This window comes from Nicotiana sylvestris, chromosome 11, assembly GCF_000393655.2.
Source record: "Nicotiana sylvestris chromosome 11, ASM39365v2, whole genome shotgun sequence".
Classification (NCBI taxonomy): Eukaryota; Viridiplantae; Streptophyta; class Magnoliopsida; order Solanales; family Solanaceae; genus Nicotiana; species Nicotiana sylvestris.
In genome coordinates, this window is record NC_091067.1 from 16,026,914 (window position 1) to 16,052,344 (window position 25,431).

General features: G+C 35.0%; 1 protein-coding gene and 1 long non-coding RNA gene across 3 annotated transcripts; both read left to right on the plus strand.

Moving 5' to 3' along the window:
- Window positions 1-5,314: 5,314 nt before the first annotated feature.
- On the plus strand, window positions 5,315-6,160 carry LOC104220170 (uncharacterized). The gene has a single exon (XM_009770988.2). It carries the CDS (start codon window positions 5,438-5,440, stop codon window positions 6,047-6,049), a length of 612 nt encoding a protein of 203 aa, XP_009769290.1. The 5' UTR covers window positions 5,315-5,437; the 3' UTR covers window positions 6,050-6,160.
- Window positions 6,161-11,572: 5,412 nt separating this feature from the next.
- On the plus strand, window positions 11,573-13,870 carry LOC104220167 (uncharacterized). 2 transcript variants are annotated; one of them, XR_709450.2, is made up of 3 exons: window positions 11,573-11,798; window positions 11,879-11,949; window positions 13,644-13,870. It is a non-coding gene; the product is annotated as an uncharacterized lncRNA (long non-coding RNA). The 2 variants fall into 2 exon arrangements; XR_709449.2 differs by lacking the exon at window positions 13,644-13,870 and adding an exon at window positions 12,441-12,527.
- Window positions 13,871-25,431: the final 11,561 nt, after the last annotated feature.

The following is a 25,431-nucleotide window of genomic DNA, read 5'->3' on the forward strand; positions in this document are numbered from 1 at the left end:
AGAGAATATGAATATCTTCCGGTTACTTTAATATTAACCGAACATTTTCTCACACGCATTTTTTACGTAATAACGATACCAATCCATCGTACTCCAATGTAAGCGACAACTTAACAATATACTGTATAAAACAAATATAGTGTACTGAGTTATTCTCCACGACAACCTCACCCAACGGTATAATGCAACCCTAATTTTTCACTCTTCAGATATTATGGCAATATGCAGAAAAAGTAGAATTTTTGAAGAAAAACTTGAAGCTCCTTAAATAAGCAAAAAAAAATGTGCAGGGGGTACAATAATTGGAGGGTATAGCACATTAATTAAATGCGCTATATATAGCACAGTAAAGCTATGCGTTATGCCCACCAATTATTGTGGGTCAGTCAATTAAGAAGTGTAGCGCATGATGGCATGCGATATACCTTAACGGATAAATGTGCCGTTAAGGTATAGCGCATGCTATCTATGCATTATACATAAAATGGTCACAGGTTGTTTTTTCCACTTATTTTTATGCTTTGAGTCCAAAAAAGCTACACTTTGGTTCCGGACTCCGAAACTACTAGACATGTGTTTGCGGTTCACTATCTTGTTTTAGTAGCGGATTCAAGATTTAAAATAAGTGAGTTTTTTCTTTTATTTTTACCTTTTTTTATTTCTACTCTACACCATTCATGTGTTTGGTGATTATTGAGCTCGGTTCAAGAGTTTTGCAAAGTTTGTTTTTTCATAGAGGCAGCATGGTTATAGTACCCATATTGTGCCAGCCATACAATTTGTACTGCTAGAATAGCAAATCTCATATATTTATGATCATCGATGATTTAGTTGTTGGACAAAAATGGTTTAAAGATACTTTTAACATTATGAGATACTACCAATTTTGTGCGACGCTCGTACGATTTTCCTAAAAGATCTCATACCATTAAAAGTATAATCTTTTTTCCTTTCTACTTTTCATGTGGGACTTTGTTCACACGCACCCAATAATCTCCCTATTAAACTGAGTTTCACATGACCTATTACCATTCATGGGCTACTTTGGAGATTAACTGTGTGTCACCCACATGATCTTGAGTATTTATGGTCACTGAAGCCCAAAGGCTGTGTATGTGTCTTCAAAGCTACGAGTAAAAGTTGTTGGGAACTCTAGATACGAGCAAAGGCACTAAACTGGGCCCCATGCCATACTTCGCCATCTCCATAGTCCAGCCAAATCGTTGGCTTGGATATCAGTTGTTAGGCTAAAATAATTCAATGATACTCATAATATGGTGTGATATTATTTGCGTTGGACTAAGCCTCCACGATTTTCGTCAAAAGGTCTCGCATCATTAAAAATATCCAACTTCTTTTAAGTAGAATCTTTTTCCTTTTTACTTTTCATTTTGGAACTTGTTCACATACTCCTACCAATTGTAAGGTTGCACAATTATTTTTTAGTACAATATTGTAATTGAACTTCACTTACTATAAAAGGAAAGTTGTAACTCGCAAAATGATATTATTCTCCATGTAACAACGCAGGATATGAAGTTTCTCCCTGCCCAAAAGGAAGTCAAAACTTATATAAATTCTAATTCGAAATGAATGTACTCTGTGCAACTAGGAAGTTGCAATATCACTAATTTGACTCTTCAAACAAAATTAATAAATACTTCCTCTTAAAATATGCCATCAAAGCAAAAGCTTCAATTGTTGACCCGATTTTGTCAATTGTCAAGACTTCATTTGGCCCTATATTTTGCAACCCTATAGACTTGGCAGTTCCTCCCAAGAATCTTCCAAACCAAATTAAACTTTTTTCTTTTTCTTTCATCTTTTTTAGTGAAAGGCAATATATAGGAACTACAATAGTGAAAATAGTACAAAGGGAAATTAAAGCGTCGTGCTTTATGTGTAAGATAGCAGTCTTTCATGTGACTTTAGACGAATCTCTCTTTTGCAATTTGTCGATTGCAAATCTTTTATTTTAGTGAAATTATCGGTCTTTGTGCTCCTTTTCAATTAATAAAAAGACATTTCAGAAATTGAAAGCATATTTTTTTCTAATGTGGCCATACCCACCAAGGAGGAATGTTGGGATGGATGGATTAGACACCTCTACACAGGGGCGGATTCAAGATTTGAATGTGACGGGAGCGCTACTATAGAATAAAACTTGAGCAAATGCTAAAGTGGGAATTGAACTCAGACAACGCATTAAAAGTCATGTTATGCCCCTCAAATCGACCAATATAGCTACCTAAGTTTTGATTCTTAAGGTGCTAATCAAAATATGTATATGTTATTTAAGATATATATACATATGCACATATATTCCTTTCGAAGTTACCGGACCCTATGGGTAGGTCCGTGTCTGCCTCCACACTTCAGACGTCTTGAATTCGAATCCTAGAAAGAAAACTTTTCTGATAGAAAATATTTAACCCTTAAATAATCCTAGAAGGTGTTATTGCCGAATATAATTAAATAGGAAAAAAATAATGGAGGCATTAGTCACACGAAATATTATGAAAATATCATATGGGATTTTGGAATAAATTGAATATGGCGTGTGCGTAAAATAGCAGCCAACCAAAACTCAAAAAGTATATGCCGTTTCCTCTAAGCAAATAGGTCTAGCGGGAATAGTGGACGTATCTTTTGGATTGCTTGAATTATTGGATGTATGCAATACTATATATATGTCGAAATAACGTGCAATGACTTATTCGAATTAATTGCAGGGGTAAAGTCGTGTATCCACACCTTTTGGAATAATATAATTTGGAACCATTCCACTAAATTTCTCTCTTGCTTTTGAGAGTAGAAAGCTAAGAAAAGCAAAAGAGAAAAAGAAAAAAAAAGATAAAAAGTATGAGGACATATTTAATAAAACTTGATATTTCTTTAAATGATTTTCAATGTGAGATTCTTCTGAAGACCAATTTAATTTCAATCACTTGCGAGATAAGCTATACACGAGTTGAATATATAAACAAATGCAAAGAAATATGAAATTCTAAAGTACAAATAATTTCCCACTAAACATGTATCACATTCATTTCTCACACTAACATGAGAGTTTTTCCTATTCATAATTTTTTATGTCAATGGAGTCCGACCAACTTATGCTTTGGCTATTTCGTCGAGTATTTGCCAAAATATGTGTCAAATAACTCTCTCCATCAATATGTATAATTGTATACATATAAAAAGAAATCATCTAATACTTCTTATGTATTGAGATTTAAAAAATGATCTCTCGGATGTTTTTTTAGAACTAGTAAAATATAAAAGCATATGTAGTTGGACGAGCCTCAAACTACTAGAGCAAATCCATGGTTCAAATTATTATTCTCCTAATTGTGCCCTAACACCATTACAAAAATGAATAAACATATAGTTTAGGTTAGGTACACATTATTGGGGTTTTAACCTAAAGATACGAAAAACTATGTCCTCCTAAATTATCAATGTAACATATAACTAAAATATGACAACGAAAAGTCACAATTTTAATAGAGATTCATCACACAACCCCACATAAGCACCGCCCATCATATGATACGAGTGGCCATGATCTTCCCATATCTTATTTTCTTATTTTATTTTTAGTTTAATTCAAAATATAACCTCTCGTATTGAGTAATTTTTTAATTTCAACTGTTTTTATTTTATTATAATAACACCTCATTGTAGGATATTATGAATTATTTAACACTAAAATTTAAAGAGTATTTTAAATATTTATATACACATTAGCAAAGGCAAATATATCTTACCTCAAGTAGTATTATATGACACGCTTCATCGAAAAAATTATAATACTAGATATGCAGACATAAACAATAAAAAAAAATTAGTATAGATATGAAAAATGACATTACAAGTTCTTATAATAATTTATTTATTAGTTTACTTTTAAAAAAAATTAACACTGCTCATCACAAATCTTGCGTATGCCATTCCACTTTACTTTAAGCCACTTTTACATTTTAAAATTTTGTGCTAATGATACACATGAAATGAAAAGGAGAAAAATAATTCATTATTGCTTTATTCGAATTTCGAAGTAGACATAAATAAATAAAGAAACTATGTGTACGTGGAATCTATGGGGAGTGAGTCACTAAAGCTGATAAGGCACGTGGCAGTCTATTTGTGCCCCCACTACAACACTGGCCGTTAATCAAACGGCAAACTCCCTTGTCGTTTTGTCTGGTTATCAGCTTATCCCAAGCCCGTGGTTTCCGAATTTCTAGGTCCTGTTACTCTCAAAGCTATGGTTAAATTGTTCTACTCTGTGCCCACTTGCTTGGTCAAGAAATTGAATTCCCAAGGAATTGAAAATGTCTTATTTGCATCCTCACCCTTTATATTTCTATAATTTACATTTAGTGCCACTATAAGTTTAGATATTTTTTCTTTGCTACTCCATCCTTTTCCGTTTATATGAATTTATTTATTTTTTAATTCGTTTCTAAAAGAATGACCTCTATCCAATTTAAAAATAATTTAATTTAAATTTCCAATCTTGCATTTAGTAAGAAAAAATTATAGTCACATAAATATTATGACATATTTAGGTCATAAGTTTCAAAACAATTATACCCAGACAAATATGATGACGTATTTAGGACCATTAAATTTAAAAATATTTATTTCTCATTAAACTATGCACCCAGTCAATATATTCACATAAATTAAAATGGAAGTAGTACTATTCGTTTAGGCTAAAGGGTTTTGACATATTTACCAAAAGTACAAGGAAACCAATGATATTACTAAATAAGACGAGGTTTATGTAGAATTCAAACGCAAATAAAGATTACTAAATAAATTTTGTGAAGTATTTTTTTCTTGTTAATATTGGTCCTTCAAATATTGAATATTAAAATTGGTCCTTCAAAAGTTTCGACAACTTTTGCAACAAAAATTATCCTTAATAATGTAATTTTATCTGTATATGATAGTATATAATTTTTTTCACAGCTCTTGTTACTTTTTAACTATTCACCTAAAATATCTTAATTTGGATTTTGGAGCATTAAAGGATCCAAATATTACCGACATACAAAATTCCAAATTGTTATGAAGGAAATATCTGTTCATTAGAATTGACATGATGTGCATAGTGTATTTATGACTTATACTTAACCATCAAGTATTAGCTGTAGTATTATCACAGACTTGCATTTGGACCAAACACATATTTCAAAAAAGTTGAAGGGTTCACCACGCAATTAAAGGAAAGTATCCCAAACCCAATAAGAAAAGGAAATAGCAATTGGACTCCTATAAATAGATACCTCGAGTGGTGCTTAGGTTTGCCAAACCAAATAGCCCAAACGGGTTTAGAAAAAAAGAAGGAAAAAAACTCTTCAAGTTAAGTTTTCTCTCTCTCTCTCTTCTAGATTCCTCTGCTTTTTCTCTAAACAGTTACACAACAATGGCGGCTACTCGGAAGTCAAGCGGACCGGTTCTCCGGTCACTTTCACCGGCCGGAAGATTTTATTCTCCAGGCCAAAGGACCGGTTCTGCTTTTGCTTCCTCAACTTCTGGTTTTTCAACCGGTTCACATACAATTCTCCACAGATCAACTTCTCCGAATCGTGTGAATTTATACAGCTCAAGGTCGTCATCTCCGGCGTCATCCGTACGGTTCTCTCTGGACCGTTCGACTTCACCGAGTCGGTCTATTTCTGCTTTAAACCGGAATCACGTGGTCCAGAACCGGAGCTATAAATCCTTGCCTAGTAGCGTTCAGAAAAAGACGTGTATGTGCTCCCCGACGAATCATCCAGGTTCGTTTCGATGTAGTCTACATAAGAATATTGCTGCAAGCGGTAGCCGTGCGCCGTCGTGCAATCCGAACCAGTTGCATATGAGGCGGTCCGCCATGACGAACTCGCTTGTGAGAATCGGAACTGTAGAAGGTGATTTGGTGAAAAGAGCGTTAGCCGCTTTGATTCGTCCTTCGTCTCATCAACAGCGCCGCCGAGGCGATTTCCAGCATAGACCTAGCCGGCTTTCTGTCATGTCCAAAGCCGAGGATTCGTAAAGCAGATAGCCGTAGAAAATCCTATGCCCTAAGATCCGACTGTGTATAGACTCTATAGTTACGTTTTTTTTTAACTATAGCATAAAAAAATCCTCTAATTTTTGGCGTTTTTGTCCATGGAGCCTCAAATTCTGATAATATATCGGTAAAATCAAACTCCTAAGGCCCAAATTTAATTAATTTAATTGATAACAATTCAGGACCAATGTCTTCAGTGTTTTTGAGTATCATCATCCATCCATTCACTGGCCAAACTAGTTTATCACATCAATTGAATTTGATTTACCGATATCCATTCTCCATTCTCCGTCACCGTTATCCGTTATCCGTTCTCCATTTATCTCACCGACATCCATTCTCCGTTACCGTTACTGTTACCGTAATCCATTCTCCGTTACCGTTATCCGTTCTCCCTTCTTCGTTTTGTGTTTGGTCAGGCTGTACGCCGTATCTGTCCCGTGTGGTTGTATGCGTGATTTCCGTGTATAGGTCAAGGTGGAATATATACGTATCTAGGTACTGCGGAATATATATATGTATATACGTACGTGGAGGTGGAATACATACGTATAAAACGTATTTTTTGTTTTTGTTATATTGATTTATTATCTGGCACTTTATTTATTACTCTATTTTTATTTATAAGATTTGAAGTTGTTGGCTGACAATATTTGTTATTTACTTTGCAGGTATTTTTCGTGATGGTTAGATTCGTTTGGCAGGAACTGAACAGTAATCATGAACATTATGAGAGACCTGAATGAACAGAGGATAATTAAAATTTTAAAGATATTTTGGACAACCTTGATTTTTGCAAATAGATAATTAAATGATTACAAAGATGCTTAATTGAAGTTAATCAATTTTAAAAACAAATAATGGTGAAAAGTACTCTTTTAGCCATAAAAACAAATAATGGTTCGGGAGACCCTTTAAGTTGGTTTGGTGAGTAACTTTGTCATGATTATATTTATTACCTTTTCCTAATAGGATTTTCTTTCCAACATTTACAAAAGCAAATTAGTAATCATGACGTTAAGATTATAATTTGGAACAGATGGAACACTTCGATTGCACACAATAAAGGAATAAAAATATAATATACTTTAATGGTAACTAGATTTTTGCATTGTATATATAAGCTATTTTCTTGTAGTTAACTTGCCTTTGGTTCATTTGGTCGAATAGCTACCATGAAGTACTCCCCGCGTCTCAAATTATATTTATCGTGTTTTTACTTAGGAGGTATTTTCGATCATTTACCTTTATTTATATGTTATCCTTATTTATATGTTATTAGTATTTGAACAATTATAATATTAGCTCATAATTGAGGTGTTTGTAATTTTTAAGAATAATTATTACTGAAGCTAAAATAGAAAAATAATATAATTTATTTTGAACTTCTAAAATGATAAATAATTGCAATAACTATATTTAAAAATTACGACACCTAATTTGTATTGAGGGAGCAGCATTAAAAAGATATCAAAGCGTATCTTTTATTGAAAGTGATTTAAGCCTTTAAATATAAGTTATGTTTTTTACTGTGTTAAAACATGGTCGACTACTTTGAGTTAAAAGATGGTTTCACAAAATATTCTTTGTTGTCCATGTTTGACACTTATCTTTTTAGTCATTAGAAAAACTGATCATCTATAAGTTTGAAAGTATTTAACTTAGATTTGTTATTGTAAAAATACAAATACTATAACAAATCTAAGAACACGAGTTCTAAGAGTCTTAAAATCACCTAAATTATAAATGTTATATTCAAGTTCATATATTTTAAACCCTTTCGTTTATTCTTTATTTCCATACGTGATAAATTAGTTCATCTAAATTAAATTGGAAAGAATATTAGTAAGCACTACTATAACGTATGAGTTCAGCAATATCTTAATTATACCGTATAAATAACCTGTACGTATTTCCAATTTAAAGCGTATCATTTTTCAACCACTATGTTAGTGTACACGACGTCACTAAAGACAGTCGTCGAAAGTCAGGAGCTGCTGCCCATAGTACAACACATTAGGAGAGACTGAGAGAATAGACAATTACAGCTAACAATGTGCTAAACCCATTAAATTTACATTGGAATAATTGACATTGGTTATTTATTAGGAATCCTATACTGAAATATCTCAGGTTCTCAACTTAACCATTAATATTGTGGTAGAATAAATAAAATTCGTTCACTTTAATTAGAAATTTTGTGTTTAATTTATGAATGGAAAAAAATATACAGTCAGACGTCTTTATAACAACATTCCTATATAACAACATTTCACTATAAAACTCAAATTTTTTGCAGTAGCGTAGCAGAATTTTTCAGAAGCGATGTCAGTGTTTGATAAAATGAAAAAAAGAATAAATCAATATAATGATAAGCAGTGTTATTTTCTATATTTATACTCAATAATTTCATCTTTCTATACGTATATTTAGTAAAATTCTGGACCAAACGGTGTCACGTGACACCGCTTGAGAAAGGGTGTGTCCGCCACTGGCTTTTCGAAAATCAATTTTTATGTTATGTTATAATCTATATTCTCTATAACATCACTTTGTTATAACATTCAAAAATATTCGAAACAATTGAGGCTGTCATAGAGAGGTTTGGCCGTAACGGAGAACAATATTTGCGAATCCGGCGTGGTTGAAGTACCAAAACAAATATAGAATGAAAAACCAAAAAAAAAATCTCAACCTATAGCATTGACTTTTCTGTAACAAAACTACTAATATAGGCACCTAAAAGGGGGTGGAGGTATGAAAGGTTTACGGAAGTACTTTTTGTTATAATCTCAACAGCTTCAAACCTATTATTTAACAACTTCAACTCAGTTCATAACTTCATATCTACTTCGTTATAATTTATAGTATTGCTTCCTAATGTCAACAAAAAAAATGATAGTATTATATTTGAAGTGTCAAACATTTTTTTAACCCCAGTTGTCGGATTTCTCGCTAATTATAAGAATCTGCTGTTACACTACTCTATGTATTACGTGCTGTTCTATAATGTAAATCTTAAAAGGAATTAAGAAATCGACAATAAGTAGCATTGTAATTTATATGTCTATACAATTCTTTTTTAGACATAGGGAATAGTATTCTTTTACGAGAACAAAGAAGTAATCAATTATTTCTTTTGTTTCAATTTATGTGTCATTATTTTTCTTATTATACCATTTTGTTTTAACAAATATATTTTTGTATTTAAAAATAATTAACTTCAATTTTTTTATTTTATCCCTGATGAGAAGTCTTTTATTGTCAAATAAATGTTATGGTATATTTAACCTTACATGTTTCAAAAAATTTATAACTACATAAATATTATGGTATATTTAAAATTATAAGTCTTTTTGTATCAAATTATATGCCTTAAATTGAAACGGGGGTAGTAATAAATATTGAGGCAACAAATGGGTTTTCTATAAATATGAAACAGTGGCCTTTCGATATAAGTAGAAGCCAAAATAAGTAATTCTCATCTTAGACTTTGCCGTCTTATTCTTGAATGCCAAAAAAATAGTTGGCTAGGCACTGTCAAAGTCTTAAAATGAATAGGCAAATTAAAGCACTCTACTTATATTAGCTATTTGACAAAGGCAAAGAAACTTAAATTCAAAACTCAAAGATAAGGTTCTGAAAATGAGGTGTGTGGATGTGTCTTGTGAGGAACATTTTGCCTTCTTTGTGTTGTGCTTGTGCTTGCTTTTCTATACCACAAGAAAGTGAAATGTTAGAATCTGACCCATTTTTGTATAGCAGTAAATTTTTTGGATTCCCAATCGATGTCTGATATTCTTATTGGGATCCGATTAAATTCGTATTCGTACTGGGAAGTTTCATATTGGAGGTAAAATGTTCTCTAACAATGACGTCTCCGTACCCAAGACTCAAACCTAAGACCTCTGGTTAAGGATGAAGGAGTACTTAACTCCACCGTAATTTTTGTTGGTGGATAGCAGTAATGCTCCTCATAAATACTTTTTACAATTTAGTCTGAAACTTTAACTATAAAATTTTTACATATCAATTTTTAGAAAGATTTAGTTGGATCATTTTTGGTCTTCTACTCTTTGCCTTTGGGCAGTCAAAAATTGTCTTTTCCAACTTTTTAATTTAAATTCCTTATGAATTTATAATTATGCCGTTTGATAGTTAAAAATATTTTTCAGAAAACAAAATTTGATGTCTAAATATTATTAAGCTTTTGCGAGATTTTTCTACACTCAAAAATGATGAAATAACTTTCAATATCAAGATATAGGTAGTAAGAGTACAATTTTTTCCAATTTCGTTGTAAAAGGGTAATTTTTTTATTCTCCAAAAACAAATACAAAAACAAAATAATAGACATCAAAATATATTTAAGAAATGTATTTAAAAGAAAGAAAAAAAAGTAAGCAGGAAGATTAACATTGTGTATACGTATTCTCTTGGTTATTGTGGGCCCTTGTTCGGTCCAAAGCTGGAAACAGGCAAAAAACAAGGGGCCGAGCCCACTAAAAGATAATGGGGTACATAACGTAATCCAAATACTAGTGGGCCCCCGATAAATAGTAGTGTCACTTTTATATTATATTGACGTTTTCCTTTGACTACTTTAAGAAATTCAGTTGGACATTACGTCTGATGGATGGCCTACCAGGAATAAAATTTATCTGATGACCTAGTGGATATTCTCGTAATAGTAATAATAATAATAATAATTAATATAACAATAATAATAATAATAATATTATGTAAGCAATAACAATAAAGAGATAATCACAATGTTAACAAAAGGCAAAAAGAAATAGCAGGGGTGCTGCATCAATCGGTTTTCCCTATTTTGGCCCACAATCCAATTCGAGGCGTGAGAGGTTGGCAATGATGGGTTCAAGGAGAGGCTGAGGTAAATCAATAAATTAGATAATTAGGTAGGACATGACATATTTTCAACTTTACTAACAACATGATCCTTAATAAGAAGACGTGGAGGTTAAGGATTAAGTTAAGGTTAGTAGGTAGTCGCGCGTTTTTCTTTTACATACGAATAGTATTAGTATTACTTCCCCACTTCCTTAGTTCTTAGTTTTCTATTACTACCTCTTAGTTTTTTTTTTTGTTTCGATTACCTTATTTTTCTTGTTATTATGTACCACCCCGGAAAATTTTAAAGTACTTAAGCGCAATTAAGAAAGTTGATGTGTGCTAATTATATTATTTTGTGTGCAGACGAGGATTATTAATATGATGGATATTAATTTAGATATTATAATAAGTGTACGAGTCATATTATAAGTGATGTGGGGTCTAAGGAGAGCCCTAAGTCTAAGCCAAGTTGGAAATTACATGATAGACTAAAGTTCCAAATGAGTACGCACAAGACCAAACTTTGGACGAGCATATCTACATGTATATAAGGATTTATGTGATGGACAACCTATCAAATAAAAGATCTTCGAGTCTACTTTCTAACGCTTCAAACCGTTTGTCATTTAGACATTCCTACAAGAAGTTATGACCAAATTACGCTGGCGGAGGAATCTGCAGATGCGAAACATCCGGGGCCGCTCCGAAAGAGTGGCTGGCAGTGAAGTGCTGCCATAGCATCCAAGGCTGAGTCCGAAACCCAGAAATCCGGGCTTATAAATACCAAGTCGGGGAAAAGAGTATTTTGAGTATTGGGGGTTAGGGTTCTTGAGGTGAATAAGCGATTTTAAGCTCAAATCAAGTCTTATCAACCAAGGTAAGTTGTTAATGTTGTTTTGGGTTGATTCTTACTCAACATACATGAGTTCTAACATCATTCTTGCATCCAAATTCTAGATTTCATCATCAAATCCTCAAGAACACTAAAATCATCAAAGTTGTGATTTTTGAAGATTGAGCTACTAGAGGTAACTTCAATGCTTCAAACTCGTTTATTATTAGTAGTTAGAAGTATTTGAAGCATTTGTTACAAGTTTTAATGGTTGAAAGATTGGATTATAAAGCTCTAGTTCATGGCATGAATAGTACTTTTGAGAAAATAAGAGAGGAGATGAATGGTAATCTTGGCGATGAAATTTATGAATACAATGAACCTATGAAATTATTTGTTAGCAAAAGATGAAAGTGATCAACTAAGTAATCACCCGAATAATATATTTTGCAAGTGTAAGATTATGGAAGATGATGAATAGTAACTTGGTGGCAATGGACAATTGATGTAGTATCATTAAGACTTTGAATGGATATTAAAATATAAGAATGAAGTTGAATGGTTTAACTTATAAATCTATTTGGCGATTTGAGTTGTTGGAGGCTTGTAGCCAACTTATGAGCCATATATGGATATTGATTAATGTCTTAAGTCATATTTTGATATATCTAGGATATCTAATTGTAGATATCGATTGTTGGTAATGTTGAGCATTTTAATCAATATTGGTATGATGGAGGAGGATTGAACGCTTGTGAATGTTAATAAAGCAAAAGTGAGGTAAGTTGATTAAAACTTACTCTTTTTGAGGGACTTTCTCTAAAATTATATTTCGAGTTAATACTTAAGTTGTTGCAAATATGCTTTCGTGCTTGTGGGGACAAACAAGTACAGATGTGTCCATGTACTAGAATATTATGTTGCATATGTAGTTTCATGTCGATTTATAAAATTTTATTTTAAATCTTGTTGGTAAAATGACACTCAAGGTAAATATTATAAGTTTTTATCAAAACTTACGTATTTACAAGAGTATACATATTTGAGTGCTAAAGATAAGTTTTCATGGAAAGTATTTCTTTTGAAAATTGACGAACAAAATAGCACTTGTGGTATCTTTTGAAGATTGATGTTAAATTGCTAAAGGCTTTAGCATGTACAAGGTTGTTTATTTAAATTTTATTAAAATAATTTAGATTTTCTATAAATGTTATGAGTTGATAAAAATAGATCCTTTGAAGCTAATATGCTATGTATCTATTTTTGAAGTATAAAATATTTTGGGAGTTACTTGTGTTCACCGATATTGACTTTGGATATATTATGTCCGCCGTCATGAAACTACATGTGCCGGTGTAGGCATAGATGGCCACTTTGTGGTATAGACTATGGCAGAGTGCTCTCCCTCGAGATGGTACTATTTTTGCTATTATTAGCATGACTGAGTCGATTCGTACGGAACTACGATGAGACGATCTGAGCAAGTATGGTATATGATACTTTCCACTAGGTACATAACCTAGTTGACCTTCTTATGTCGGTGATGGTATAGTACTCCCAATGAAAGGTAATGATGTTTTTCTTATGTTTAGGCCTAAGGAGCCGAAAGTGATTTCGATGACTTAAAGCAAATGGAATGATTTTGCATGATTTTCATCCAAAATCTTGGATTGATGTAAATGTTTTAAAAGTTTATACTGTGGGTTATATCTCAGTTGGTTGTTATTTAAAATAACAAGGGTCATGAATTGATAAAATTTCTTATCGTTTTATACCAAATATTGGTGCATTGTTTTTATAAAGTTTGTCCCAAGAACTTAAGTTAGAGAGAGTCTATGACATTTATTGAGTATCACTGTAGTGTACTCAGCCCTTAGGGCCCCCCTCCAGGGTCCTGCTTACTTTACATGTTTCAGGATGAGGTATGATACGTGGCACGCGGTCGGAACTAGGATGACTCTCTTCCTGAAGTATATGGTGAGGCACCACTCCTATTTCGTGGTAGCTATCATGTTGTTTTTCTTAATTTATGCTAGTCGGGTATTAGCCCAAATGATTAATTCTATTCTTTGGTATAGAGGCTCCATAGATAGTTGTGAAAGATTGTAGTAACGGTGTTGTACACGACATACATGAAAATATATTTGTTTTACTTAGTCTCATTGTTATTATCATGAGAAGTGTGTGATTTCGAATTGGAAAATATTTTATCATTTAATTTAAAAATGTATATGATTTTCAAGGAGCTTTCGCAGTTAAATTTATTTTCATGCATATGATTTGGATGCATCATATGGGTTGGTTCACTCGGGTCGGGTAGTGTGTCGGGTGCCGGTCACGTAAATTTGGGTCGTAACAAAATTGGTATCAGAGCACTAGGTTCTAAGTCGAGTCCTAAGAAGTTTATGGGGCCGTGTCAAGTAGAGTCCCTCTTATCGGTGTGTTGCTGGCCATACTTATATCGGGGAGACTACAATGGCATCTAGGAAGTTTCACTTTCTTCATACTCTAAATCGTGCTTTTGTGCCTGAAGTGAGAGTACGAATTCTCAATCGTATTGATTACCTTTTGTGGATTGAATCTCATGGAAAAGTTGTTACTAAGTTATACTAATTCAGTCATAAATTGTCGTTACACAAAAGTTCATTTACAGTAGTTTTCTATCCGTGTATGATATAAGTAGGGTCAATTTTTAATCTATTTTTGCATTATCATTTGCTTGCGATTTGCTCATATCCGATTCGACACGTCCATTTTAACACAACATGATCACACCATTTTGAAAATGAAACCTAAAAGGAAAATGTGGTTCAAGGGAGCCCTACGAAATTCCATAAAGGGAAAATGTGATAAACCATGTAACGATGATAGGGTAGAAATAAATAATTATCCCCTCAACTTGTATTCCATTTTGCAAATTACACACTTTTTAAAGTTTGCGAGAGTCCTATCACTCTCCTACATTTGTTTAAAATGGAATTATTACTCCTTTATTTCCTGGTGTGATACAGAAAGTGCACTTATTCAACACTCGACAATACATTAATTAATATCGAAATCAATATCTAGAGTAGTACCCTAGTGATATTGTATTATGCCTAATATATAACGAAGTCATAATTTGAACTTATAGGTTGGAACTCTAAATCTTTTAAGTTATTGAATTGTAAATTAATAAATTATATATATTCAATAAATTTTTTAAGATAAATACATAGTTTAGATCAAAATTATTGGATTCGACTGCCCGTAGATCTACTCTCACTCTGCCGATATGTAAAAGCCATGCAGATAGTGATAGTTGTTTCACTTTTTTGGTGCAATGGGATAAGGATGAAGTTTCCAAAGTTTTCTATTAGGTCCTACTATATATATTGTGGGCAAGCTAAGCTATAGCCCATTTTCCATTATCCTGTTTTTAGTACTCCTATTAGAGAGCAGAAAGAAACAATGAAAACAGCTAGCAAATGCCACTATCCAATTTAGTTTTGCCTTGTAAAATTGTCTTGTCTGTGTCTTATTAGTTGTTGTGTCTTTTCAGTTGTTAGTCAATTGGGGTAGTGGAAGATAAGTAAAATTAATTGAAATAATAAAATTTTAGTACCATCTTATTCTTTGTTTGTTATTAATTTTGGAAAAAATTATTTCAAAATTAAAATAGTATCAAGAGAGTGAAATAGTAATTACAGAATTAAAATAGTATTAAAATATTTGTCAGAGAGTAAGGGTGGCAAACGGTCTGGGCCCGGTCCTAAACGGCCCGATTCTATGTGGGCTCGGGCTTTGTGGGTCGGGATTTAAGCCCCGGGCTTCGTGGGCTTTTGGGTGTAACCAGACCGGGACCACGGATTAATGGTCCCGGGCTATGTGGGCCGGTCCCGGTCCTAAAAGGGCCTAAGTGGGCCTTGACTATTTTTAATTTTTTTTTTATCTAAGACAATTTCTTATAAATTATATATATATATATATATATATATATATATATATATATATATATATATATATATATATATATGGGCCTAAGTGGGCCTATTTATTTGTTTAAATTTTTTATTTAAGGCATTTTCTTGTAAATTATATAGTATATATATATATATATATATATATATATATATATATATATATATATATGTGTGTGTGTGTGTGTGTGTGTATGTAGGCCTGGTCTATTTTTTTTAATTTTTTTTATCTAAGGCAATTTCTTGTAAATTATATAGCTTATATATATATATATAAGCTATATACATATATATATCACGACCCCAAATACCGGTCGTGATGGCGCCTATCACATTACTAGGCAAGCCAACCAATCAACTAACCACGACCCATTTTCCTTTAACATTTAATCCATTTTCTAACACAAGTTTTAAATACTGAAGTTATTATAAGCGTTAAAATAACAGAAATATGCGGAAGGTCAAAATAACAATAACTACACTGCTCCAACAATCTGGTGTCACGAGTCTAGAGCCTCTAATACAAGTCTGAATACCTAATACATCAATAGTCTAGGAAATGCGAAAAGATAACAAGATAAGAGGGAGAGAACAGGGCTGCGGACGCCATGCAGCTACCTCGAAGTCTCCGTCAAATACTGAAACAGCTGAAAGCCCTCACTCGGCCGCTCGGGCACTTGGATCTGCACACAAGGTGGAGGGAGTAACGTGAGTACGCCAACTCAGTAAGTAACTAGAGTAAATAAGGATTGAAAGCAGTGACGAGCAGTTCAAAAATACATAACTGGATAATCAACAAAATATCAGGTCATCTTTACAACTTAAATTCAGTTTTCGTTATAGAATCACATTTCCAGTTTAAAACATTGAAGTTAGTTGCTTAGCAATATATCCAACAGAGGCTTATTTAAAAGAAGAGTGAAAACAGTGAAAACATCATAACAAGGCCTCTCGGGCAAGGAATCACTCAGAATATGGCCCCTCGGTAGCCTCTCAGTCACTTGTGACTCGACTCTCGTCACACAGTACTCACTCTCAGCACTCGGCTCTTTAGTCTCTCATAATAATAGAAATCATAGTAACTGCTGCGGCGTGCAGCCCGATCCATGATTTATAGTCGACTACGCTCACTGGGGGTGTACAGACTTCGGGAGGGGGGGGGCTCCTACAGCCCAATATTGTTGCGGCGCGCAGCCCGATCCAATATATATATCGTTGCGGCGTGCAGCCCGATCCAGTATATATATCGATGCGGCGTGCATCCCGATCCATATAAGTATCGCTACGGCGTGCATTCCGATCCATAATATATACATATCATATCCTCACTATTAGGTTCTCAACCTCTCTCATCCATTAACCTTACAGCCTCTCGGGAACAACAAAGAAATTAGGGAACTCAACCCAAACAGTCCTCACAATTAGAAGTGAAAAGATAAAACCAGTTTTAAACATTTAAACAGGTAAGACATGACTAAGGATATATTTTTAGCAAGTAATAGTGAGGAAACATAGTCAAAATGCCCCTAAGGGTTTCTACAGGTCGGCACAAGGCCCCAAACATAGCATACAACCCATAATACAATATAAATATCCAAAATACAGAATAATGTAACGTTTCCAAATCAAATACGCGGCTTAATAGTCGTTACGAGACGGACCAAGTCACAATCTCTACCGGTGCACGCCCACATGCTCGTCACCTAGCATGTGTGTCACCGCGTTTATCAAGACAAATCAAATTCTGGGGTTTTGTACCCTCAGTTCCAGATTTACAATGGTTACTTAACTCAAACCGGTGAAAATACTACTCTGCGATGTCTTTGCCCCTCGAATTGGCCTCCACGCGCGTCGAACCTATCTAAAATCAGAATGAGCACGTCAAAATATGCCAAGGGAACGAAGCCCAAGCGAAAACAATCAATAAATGGCACAAATCCCGAAATTACCAAAACCCGACCCCCGGGCCCACTTCTCAAAATTCAGAAATTTTTAGATAAATAGATTCCATGTCTCCCCACGAGTCTATGCATATCAAGTACACTAAAATCGGAGTCCAAATGACCCCTCAAATCCTCAATTTAAGGCCTCTTAAACTCAAGCCCTAATCCTCCATTTTTAGCCCTTTAATTCCTTTAATTGCAGCCTTAATCCATGAAATACTACCATAGAAATGTGTTTTAGGTCCAAAAATCCTTACCTTACGAAGTTCCCTTGAAATCCCTCTTCCAAATCACCCAAAAAGCTCTAAGTCGAAGTCCAAAAATGGTGAAATAACTTAATTTTGCGAAATGGAATAACTTATATGTTCTGCCTAGACATTTTCGCATTTGCGACTCTCCAACTGCTTCTGTGGTACTGCATTTGCGGTCATGCCTCCGCTTCTACAGAAATCACTTAAAGTCTAAAAATCGCATCTGCAATAGTCCATCCGCACCTACGACTCCGCAGGTGCTGTCCCACACCGCATCTGCGGTTCCTGAAAAATCTCAACACCCGCTTCTGCGGTTCATCTTCCACACGTGCGGCGCCTCACCTGCGGTCCCCAAACCTCAAGTGCAAAAACACCAGAGGCAGTAAAGTTTCTGCACTTCCACAAGTCTCAAACCTTCCCTTTAACCTTCCAAAATCACCCCGAGGCCCCGGGACCTCGACCAAGAGCACAAACATAACCCAATACCTTATAAAAACTTTTTTCAATCATCAAAACACTTCAAACAACATCAAATCAATTAAAACACCTCGGATTCAAGCCTAAGTTTCTAAATCTTCCGAAATACTCTTTTGATCAAAAACCCAATCAAACCACGTCTGAATGATCTAAAAATTTACACACACATCCCAAATGACACGACGGAGCTACTGCAACTCTCGGAATTCCATTCCGACCCCTATATCAAAATCTCGCCTATCAACTGGAAATCGCCAAAATATCAACTTCGCCAATTCAAGCATAATTCTACTCCGTACCTCCAAAACCCATTCCGATCACACTCCCAAGTCATAAATCACCTTCTGAAGCTAACCGAACCATCGGAACTCACATCCGAGCCCTCTAACAGGTAAGTCAACATCCAGTTGACTTTTCCAACTTAAACTCCCCTAAAAGAGACTAAGTGTCTCAAACTTTACCAAACTCATTCCGGACTCGATCCGACTAACTCGATACCACAAAACACGGATAATGAAGCATAAATAAGCATAAATGGAGGAAACAGAGCGGTAACTCATGAGACGACTGGCCGGGTCGACACACACACACACACACACACACACACACACATATATATATATATATATATATATATATATATGTGTGTGTGTGTGTGTGTGTGTGTGTGTGTGTGTGTGTGTGTGTGTGTTGGGGGTAAAGGCTGGCCTATTTTTTTTAAAAAAAAATTATCTAAGGCAATTTCTTGTAAATTATATAGCTTATATATATTATATATATACTATATCTATATCTATAATACATCTATATCTATATATATATATATATATATATATATATATATATATATATATATATATATATATATATATATATATATATATATATATATATATATATATATATACTAAGTGTATAGTATATAAGCTATATTCGAATTTCGATATAACATTAACTATATTAAGACACACACACACACACACACACACATATATATATATATTAAGATGAACTCAGTATCAAAGTTGCAAATTAATGTTTACATTTAATACTTCAAATTAAAGTTCAATGCCTTCAACATAATTCTTCAAATTAATCTAACAAACTAAAACATTAAGCATAATACGTCTAATAATTTTAAAATAACACAAATTGCCTCAAATCAACTTAAAAAGCTTAAATACGAATGTCTGGAGAATGCGCAAGACAACTCTTTATATGCCTCCTTAAAAGCCCGTGCCCTCCAACTTTGGACGATGAGTGTAGACTCGACCACTGTTCTTGCAAATTATTATGTAAACTTCTTCATTTTCTTCTACCACTGTCATGACCCCAAAATACCAGTCGTGACGGCGCCTATCACATTACTAAGCAAGCAAACCCAAACATTTAATCACAACCCTTTTGCCTTATAATAAGCCATTTTCTAACACAGGTTTAAATACCAAATTTTCAAATAAGCATTTAAAACAACAGAATATATGCGAAAGTCAAATAAACATAAAACTACATAGCCCCAAATATCTGGTGTCACTAGTCTAAAGCCTCTAATACATGACTGACTGTCTAGTACATCATAAGTTTAGAAAATGCGAAAAAAATAAAGATAGGAAGGAGAAAACAGGGCAGCAGATGCCATGCAGCTACCTTACAATCTCCAGTAAACTCTGGATCAGCTGAGGACCCTTACTTTGCTGCTCGGGCACCTGGATCTTCACACAAGGTGCATGGAGTAACGTGAGTACGCCAACTCAGTAAGTAACTAGAGTAAATAAGGACTGAAAGTAGTGACGAGCAATTAAAAATCATATAAATGAATAGACAACAGAATAACAGATCAAATTTTACAGTTTAAAACCAGATTCATCGTAAAATCATTAATTTCAGTTTAAATACTTGAAATCATATACTTAGAAATTTTTCCAACAAAGGCTTATTTTAAAAGAAGAGTGAAATTAGTGGAAATATCATAACTGGGCCCCTCGGGAAATGTATCACTCATAATATGGCCTCTCGGGCAGCCTTTCAGTCATTCGTGACTCAACTCTCGTCACTCAGTACTCACTCTCAGCACTTAGGCTCATTAATATCTCATAATACAAATCATAGCAACCGCTGCAGCGTGCAACCCGATCCATAGTTTATAGTCTACTACGCTTATTGGGGGTGTACAGACTCCGGAGAGACTCCTACAGCCCAAGAATCATAACGCTGCGGCCTGCAGGCCGATCCAATAAATATATTGATGCGACGTGCAGCCCCATCCATATAAGTATCGTTGTGGCGTGCAACCCGATCCATAACTCTTATATATATAAATACCCTCACCATTAGGTTCTCCACCTCTCTCAGTCATTAACCTCACAGCCTTTCAGGCACAACAGTAAAAATTAGGGGACTCAGTCCAAACAGTTCTCACATTTAGAAGTAGAGTAATAAAACCAATTTTAAGCATTTACGCAGGTAAAACATGACTGGGGATATGCTTTCAACAAGTACAGTGAGGAAAAACAATAAAAATGCCCCTAAGGGTCTCAACAGGTCGGCACAAGACCCCAAACATGGCATACAACCCATAATATAGTATAAATGACTAAAGTACGGAATATCATAAGGTTCCAAATCAAATACGCGGCTTAACAGTTGCTACGGGATGGACCAAGTCACAATCTCTATCGGTGCACGCCCACACGCTCGTCACCTAGCATGTGTGTCACCGTATCTATCAAAACAAGTCAATACCGGGGTTTTGTACCCTCAGTTCCAGATTTACAATCGTTACTTACCTCAAATCGGTGAAAATACTACTCCACGATGCCTTTTCCCCTCGAATCAGCCTCCACTCACGTTGAATCTATCCAAAATCAGAATCACGGCGTCAAAATATGCTAAGGGAACGAAGCCCAAGCGAAAACAATCAAATAATACCAAAAATCCCGAAATTGGCCAAACACGACCCCCAGTTCCACGTCTCAAAACTCGATAAAAATCATATCAACGGAATTCTTATCCTCCCACGAGTCCATACATACTAAGAACACTGAAATCGGAGTCCAAATGACCCTTCAAATTCTCATTTTAAAGTCTCTTAATCTCAAGCCCTAATTCCTAAATTTTAAGCTTAGATTCCATGACTTATTAGGTAGATTTCACATTAGAATCGAGTTTTAAGTCCAAAATTCTTACCTCCAAGTGATTCCCCTTGAATCCCTCTTCAATCCCCTTCAAAAAGCTCCAAACACGACCAACAATGGAAGAAATAAGCCCTTAATTCGCGGACAAGACAACTATTTAAACCTTCTGTCCAGGCCTGAAATCCTTCATCGCGATCGCGGGACATCCTTCGCGATCGCGAAGCACAAATTCTTAGCACCAAAATTAACCCTATACGAATGCGTAAAATCCCACCCGAATGCGATGCTCAGGCATCTTACATGATCGCGGACTGGCTACTGCATTCGCAAAGAATAAACTCCAAGCCAAGACCCCTGGTCCACTTAACTCTATGCGAACGCGACCATCTCTACGCGTTCGCGATCAACAATACCTCCACCTTATGCGATCGCATCCCCAGCTTCACGAATGCACTGAGCAAACTGGACTACCCCCACAACAGCTCTACGGGATCGCGAGACCCCCTACGCGATCGCGAAGAGGAAAAACTCAGCAATAGCTGAAACCAAAATCTGCAACTTTTCTTTAACTTAAAATGATTTGTTCAACCCTCCGAAACTCATTCGAGGCCCCCGGGACCTCAACCAAAGGCACTAACATATCCCAAAACCTTTTGTACCAATCTTCAAAACACGTCAAACAATATTAAATCAACCAAAACATATCGGATTAAAGCCTAAGTTTCCAAAATCTTCTGAATTCCGCTTTTGATAAAAAAACCCAACCAAATCACGTCTGAATGGCCTGAAATTTTGCATACACATCCCAAATGACACAATGAAACTACTACAACTCTCGAAATCCCATTCCGGCCCCAATATCAAAATCTCACCTACCAACCGGAAATCGCCAAAAATCAAATTTCACCAATTCAAGCCTAAATCTACTAGGGGTGTCAATGGTTCGGTTCGGCCGGTTATTTTATAAAATTTGTACCATTACCAATTTTTAGGTTATTATATTATGTATAACCAAAATTAGACTTTTCGAAACCGTCCCAATCATGTCGGTTTCTCTTCGGTATCGGTACGGTTCGGTTAATTTTCAGTATTTTTTTAGTATCATGTAAAATTCACCAGTAGAAGTAGAATGCAATAACATACGTTCTTTTAGAGGACTTAGCAAAACTCTCTAGATATTTTTACTGTTTAAAGGGTGATGAATTAAAAAAGAAAAAAGAAAGATGGCTAGAGTATAGATCCATCAACTATTCTACAACAATGTAAAAGAAACCAAACAAAGCAAAGAAAATATAAATCACACGGGTTGAAAAATATACCAAGTTGGGACTCAAGAATAAAGTCTATAGAAGATTAAATATTCAAAAAGATAAATCTAAATTATATGAAAGAAAACATATTCAATACATTGTAGTTTGCTACTCATAATCGCTAGAATACTTTGTGTCTTTCTAATAGAGATACTTGGAATAACTTAATTTAAGTAGAAGTAGCATAATAGGTTTTAGGAATTAGTATTTTGAGTTTAATTACTTTTTGGCTTGTAATAGTTTTTATAATTCCAAGGCCCAAAGAAAATTTAATGCATTATTATTTTTAAACTTACTAAATAAATATATTTTTCACATGTAAAATTTTTTCGGTACGGTTTGGTATTTTTTCGGTTTGTTTTTATAAAATAAAAAACCTACCCTAATTATCGGCACGGTTATAGATCTATATAAAAACCTACGCTTTTTTAAAAAGAAATCTAAAAATCGGTTCGGTGCGGTACGGTTCGATCGGTTTAGTCGGTTTTCGAATATCCATTGACACCCCTAAAATCTACTCCGGACCTCCAAAACTCATTCCGATCATGCTCCTAATCCCAAATCACCTCCCGAAGCTAACCAAACCATCAGAACTCACATCCAAGCCCTCTAATATATAAGTCAACATCCAGTTAAGTTTTTCCAACTTAACCTTCCTCAAAAGAGACTAAGTGTCTCAAACCTTACCAAATCCTTTCTGAACCCTAACCAATCAACTCGATCATATGTAGAACCATTATACAAAGCAATAAGAAGCATAAATGGGGAAAACGGAGTGGTAACTCATGAGACGACTGGCCGGGTCATCACATCCTCCCCAACTTAAACAAACGTTCATCCTCGAACGAGTCAAGACACGTACTTGAAGCCTCAAACAGGTGAGGATATCTGCTCCGTATCTCCCGCCCGGTCTCCCAGGTAGCCTCCTCCACGAGCCGACCTCTCCACTGCAATTTCACTGAAGCTATGTCCTTTGACCTCAACTTTCGAACCTAACGACCCAAAATAGCTACTGGCTCCACATCATAAGTCAAATCATCATCCAACTGAACCGTGCTGAGATCCAGAACATGAGATGGATCCCCAATATACTTTCGGAGCATAGAAACATGAAATACCGGATGCGTACTCGACAAGGTGGGTGACAAAGCAAGCTCATAAGCCACCTCCCCAATCCTCCGAAGCACCTCAAAAGGCCCAATGAACTGAGGACTCAATTTACCCTTCTTCCCAAATCTCATAACACCCTTGATGGGCGAAACCTTCAATAGAACCTTCTCGCCAACCATGTAGGACATATCTCGAACCTTCTTGTCAACATAACTCTTTTTCCTCGACTGCGCTATACGAAGCCTCTCCTGAATTACCTTCACCTTTTCTAAGGCATCCTGTACCAAGTCTGTCCCCAATAGCCTAGCCTCACCGGGCTCGAACCAACCAACTGGAGATCTACACCGCCTCCCATACAAAGCCTCACACGGAACCATCTGAATACTCGACTGATAGCTGTTGTTATAAGCAAACTCTGCAAGTGGTAGAACCTAATCCCTGCCATACCTCCTTTTTACCTACATCCCGTAAAAGGGTATAAGGGGAGTTCTTTTCCAACTTAAAGTGACAATCGAAACAGGATTATTTATTTATTAAAATCACAGTCGCCACTTGGGATAATTTATGGTGTCCCAAGTCACCGGTTTAAAATCCTGAATCGAGGAAGTTTGACTCTATTTATGGTCTGCGAACACAGAAATCTGGGTAAGGAATTTTGTTAACCCGGGAGAAGGTGTTAGGCACCCCCGAGTTCCGTGGTTCTAGCACGGTCTCTTTGATCATACTTGGCTTATTAAAATTGTTTAATTACTCATTTTAGAACCTATGTGCTTTTACCTCTTTTAATTAAGAAAACATCTTGAAACAAGTCAAGCGTATGTGTACCCGTTTGTCTGGCATGGCAAAAATCGTGTCACGCAAACGTGTCCACAATTAATAACACTTTATTATTATTAGGAAAATTTAGTCGAAGTTGCGCGAACGCATACTCCGAATTAGTCTTTTTAAAATCGTAATTATGTTACGCGAACATATACACAATCACGGTGGCATATTAAACGGGCCTAAAGCAAACTACAAACATTTGTTGTTTACATCTAAATCACAAGAATTAATAGAGGGCCATGCATTTTAAGGTTTTATCCGGCATGGTGCACCTCAATTCCAATTTTAAAAGGGAAATTCAGACTAAATTTTGGAGGGCCATAAGCTATTTGTGTTATCTAGTATGGCTCATCTCAAATTAATTACGACAACTAATTGAATTAATGTGATTTAAGGTCGAGACACGTGATCACTAGAGGAAGGGAAAGGGGCGTTGGGATTTCAAGAGTTGGACTGCCCATGCTTGTGAACATTAATATCAATAATTAAACAACAAAAGCTTAACAAGGACCAGGCCCAAAAGTCAGCTAGGCCCAACAACCTGATTGGCAGATGACTAGTTGGTAAACATAGAACCCAGAAATGTAGCACACCCAAATGATCATTATTTCTAAAAGAAAAAGACTAAACAATGAACAAGGATAAGAATTCACGTCCCAATTTTAAATA

Coding starts and splice junctions, on each gene's coding strand:
- LOC104220170 (XM_009770988.2), top strand. CDS start 5,438: ATGGCGGCTACTCGGAAGTCAAGCGGACCGGTTCTCCGGTCACTTTCA.